The sequence below is a fragment of the Thalassophryne amazonica genome, chromosome 12, assembly GCF_902500255.1.
Source record: "Thalassophryne amazonica chromosome 12, fThaAma1.1, whole genome shotgun sequence".
NCBI lineage: Eukaryota > Metazoa > Chordata > Actinopteri > Batrachoidiformes > Batrachoididae > Thalassophryne > Thalassophryne amazonica.
In genome coordinates this window covers 66271253-66272799 of record NC_047114.1, presented here as the reverse complement: position 1 = coordinate 66272799, position 1547 = coordinate 66271253, and the positions used below count along the sequence as shown (strand labels likewise).

The 1547-nt window shown below is 50.0% G+C and overlaps 1 protein-coding gene across 1 annotated transcript; it reads left to right on the top strand.

The window, feature by feature from the left end:
• The first annotated feature begins 239 nt into the window (after nt 1-239).
• LOC117521116 (ras-related protein Rap-2b-like) lies at nt 240-1160 on the top strand. Its single transcript, XM_034182444.1, has one exon. The coding sequence runs from the start codon at nt 497-499 to the stop codon at nt 1043-1045; it is 549 nt and encodes a 182-aa protein (XP_034038335.1). The 5' UTR covers nt 240-496; the 3' UTR covers nt 1046-1160.
• The last annotated feature ends 387 nt before the right edge of the window (nt 1161-1547 follow it).

Genomic DNA, 1547 nt, shown 5'->3' with positions numbered 1-1547 from the left:
AAGAGTAATGTATTTGTGGCAGATTCGGTGCTGGTATCACCATGTGAAGGATTGTTGCAGTTATCTGCTGCACTAAAAGCTCAAAATGAAAAGCCTTCTCCTTGTGATCTGTGACAGTGAACTGCCAGTTAGGGGTCAGAGGTCACGCGGCGTTTGGTCACGTGGTGGCTGTTTCTCTCTCTTCCTCTCCTCCGGGTGTGTGGGCGCCTTTAAGAAAACAGGAGCTGTTTTGTTTTTTGTTTTTTTTTTGACGCGCTGTGAGGATGTGGGCAGGAAACGCCGCCGCAGCGCACGAAGCGATCACGCTTCCTAGTGGCGTTGCACAGTGCGTGCGAACAAAACGCGTTTTATTTTAGCGCGCTGATGTCCAGCAGCGGCTTTAATCGTCGGATCCGTCGTCTCGGAGTGTGGCCTAGGAGGGATCAGAGCCTTCCGCTGCAGCTCGGTGTGAAAACGTCGCCGAAAGGAGGCGTCTGCTGCTTCTCCTCCTCCAGACATGAGGGAGTACAAAGTGGTTGTTTTGGGATCGGGCGGAGTCGGTAAATCCGCACTGACCGTCCAGTTCGTGACCGGATCCTTCATCGAGAAGTACGACCCCACCATAGAGGATTTCTACAGGAAGGAGATCGAGGTGGACTCCTCTCCGTCCGTGCTGGAGATCCTGGACACGGCGGGGACCGAGCAGTTCGCCTCCATGCGAGACCTGTACATCAAAAACGGCCAGGGCTTCATCCTGGTCTACAGCCTGGTCAACCAGCAGAGCTTCCAGGACATCAAGCCCATGAGAGACCAGATCATCCGGGTTAAGAGGTACGAGAGGGTTCCCATGATCCTGGTGGGCAACAAGGTGGACCTGGAGGGAGAGAGAGAGGTGTCCTCTGGAGAAGGCAAGGCTCTGGCCCAGGACTGGAACTGCCCCTTTATGGAGACCTCAGCCAAAAACAAAGGCTCGGTGGACGAACTGTTTGCAGAAATTGTCCGACAGATGAACTATTCTGCTGCTCCCAGCGGCGGAAACAAGTGCTGCTCCTGCGTCCTGCTCTAAAACTGAAGTCCAACTTGTCTTTTAAAGGGGTCATATTGTGCTAAACCGGTTTGTATCTGCTGCTTTTAAACACTGACATATTACCGGAGGTGTTCAGGTTTGACATCCTTAAAGTCCCGCAGTTCGGTGGCAGTGCATATGGAAATTCGCCTGCTGAAAGCAAAATCTTGTGGACTCCTGTGACATATGTCACAGAAGTCCATATCTTGTTTCCTGCTTAGGGAGACACACCCAATGAACCAGTCTGTGCAGGGGGGAGAGGGCGTGGCTACAAGCAGCTTTCATTGTGTTTAAAGCAACAGGCACTGAAATTGGTTGTTTTTTAAACACCCAGATTTTTTTTTTTAACTAATCATTAACTTTAATATCTGTGTGATGATGCCTGCTGGCCTACATAGGCATGCTGAAATTAGAGCCCGACAGATATATGGGTTGGCTAGGATGAGCCTTTTACAAACATATCGGTATCTGCATTTTTTTTTTTTTTTTTTTTTTTTTTCTG